This window comes from Carassius auratus, unplaced genomic scaffold, assembly GCF_003368295.1.
Source record: "Carassius auratus strain Wakin unplaced genomic scaffold, ASM336829v1 scaf_tig00029160, whole genome shotgun sequence".
NCBI classification, from domain to species: Eukaryota; Metazoa; Chordata; class Actinopteri; order Cypriniformes; family Cyprinidae; genus Carassius; species Carassius auratus.
This window is the reverse complement of record NW_020525742.1, coordinates 139,258-141,283: the sequence shown is the minus strand read 5'-3', so window position 1 is coordinate 141,283 and position 2,026 is coordinate 139,258. Positions and strand designations below refer to the sequence as shown.

The window sequence follows — 2,026 nt, the reverse complement described above, 5'->3', positions numbered from 1 at the left end:
GTCTCATGAATATTCATAAGCGGCATAGAGCTGCATGCGGCCTCACCCTCGGTCGGTTGCTAGACGAGTCTGTTATCTTTCAGCGACTTTATCATCGGTTTCCTTGGACTTTGCCGGACGTTTTTTCGGATCTAAGGGAAGACAAATATCAGCAACGGTAGGTGTTTAGAAGGTTTCCGTTATTTGTTAGACTCGATAGATTGACGCTTAGTTTGCCGGCCGGCTTCTTCTTTAGGAAATCAAGGAGTGGCAGGAAGCATACAATGCGCGTTCAGAATACAGCTTTTAATACATATTTAAAATTCAATTCAAACTAGTTTTACTAGATACCTTTATAATCTGTATTTTTCATTACAAAGCATGTTCGTATATATTCTGAAAAAGATTAGTAAACGTATTATTTATATTCCTTGGCATCTCTGCCTCTACATCTCACACAGATTTTTCTATTGATTATATAATATTGTGAGCATCCCCACTAATCTTCCACGCCTCTGTGTTATTTCAGGTCACATTATCCGGTTGCGACCTGGTTACACGCTTGATTGACGTCTGCAAGCCACGCCCTCGCTTTAAATTGACCTGCGCTTTCAGAAACTCTTTAGTGAAGCGCACAAGTAACCTGAGCACTCTCTGAACACGATTTATAGAGGATAAACCCTCCATTAGATTTATCTGGACCTTCCAGCCCTATCTGCTCTTCGTTCTACCTCTGATCCAACCCCTCCGGGTCAATAAAACCACAAAAATGATGCAAATCTGCGATTCCTACAACCAAAAAAACTCCCTCTTCAATTCAATGAACCGGTTTATTGGTGCTGTGAACAACATGGACCAGACGATTATGGTGCCAAGTTTGCTGAGGGACGTCCCATTGGACCAAGAAGGAGAGAAAGAGGTGAGCTCCTTCCAGGACGGAGACATGTACGGCTCTTATGTGCTCCTCAAATCAATTAGGAACGATATCGAATGGGGTGTACTTCAAGGCGACGAGAGGCGCAAGGAAAAGCACGGCGTGACGACGGCCCTGGAGACGTCTCGCATTGAACCCAATGATGAGGACTTGGAGAAGCTGTTTCAATTTCATCTAAACGGACTGCACACGGTCCTGTCCAAGCTCACCCGAAAAGCCAACACGTTGACAAACCGGTACAAGCAAGAGATTGGTATCGGCGGCTGCGGGAATTGAAATGAACTGGAGTTTACTCCATCCATCGCCGGTGGACCGCAAAAAAAGTTCACAAGGGGGTGCAGCAGGGGCTGAAGCCAAATGGGCCCCTGGTGGCTTCTGTGCATCTTAAATTCCCCGGATTGGTAAAAAGACTTGTACTCGATGCCGGTTTACAAGTACCCTTGATTCCCCTGCTAATATCCCTTGATATTGTTTGCACAACCTGGATGCTGGCTTGGAAACAGGCTTTTGAAATTAAATGCGACTTAAGCAAGCAGGGCAACAATAATAATAATAAAAAAAGACATTTCATTGGTCGTTATGGTAGTTTTGGCGGTGTATTAATGTAGATTATAACAGGCTGGGCTGAGAATTATTAACACTAATTATGTATAAAACGCACATTTCTACACTGAAAAGCCGCTGGTACTTGGTGACGTCAATCGTTGATGGAATCATATGATGGGTCTTTATGGATGTTGACAGATTCCTGGAGATTACGTCACAGTTACTGTTGGTAAATGTCTTGGAGGAAAGTTGTGTAATGCAATTGTTTTTCTATCACAAAGATGGTTCTGAAAATAAACCTTTTATAACCGCAACCCTACTGATGTGACTCTTTACTCCATGCAAGTGTTTGACTCATGATTAACGGTGAATCATTGCCTTCTGGGATGTCCTTGCAAAATAGCACTTTACAGGAGTGTACTTGCCTTATCGTGCTTGGCAAACATTGGTCTGTGTTGGCGCGTGCAGCTGCTGCTGAGGTCCGCAAGGGGATCAGGCACGTTATATTAAGACCTGGCAACATCTGAAAGAGCCGGGCACCTGCAGTGCATTTTTCCGTTTCTCACT

The 2,026-nt window shown here is 43.9% G+C and overlaps 1 protein-coding gene across 1 annotated transcript; it reads left to right on the top strand.

The window, feature by feature from the left end:
- LOC113079764 (mid1-interacting protein 1-B) lies at positions 1-1,778 on the top strand. Its single transcript, XM_026251970.1, has 2 exons — positions 1-157; positions 509-1,778. The coding sequence occupies exon 2, from the start codon at positions 749-751 to the stop codon at positions 1,187-1,189; it is 441 nt and encodes a 146-aa protein (XP_026107755.1). The 5' UTR covers positions 1-157; positions 509-748; the 3' UTR covers positions 1,190-1,778.
- The last annotated feature ends 248 nt before the right edge of the window (positions 1,779-2,026 follow it).

Bases quoted from the DNA above. Each gene is read 5' to 3' on its own strand.
- LOC113079764 (XM_026251970.1), top strand. From the start codon at position 749: ATGATGCAAATCTGCGATTCCTACAACCAAAAAAACTCCCTCTTCAAT.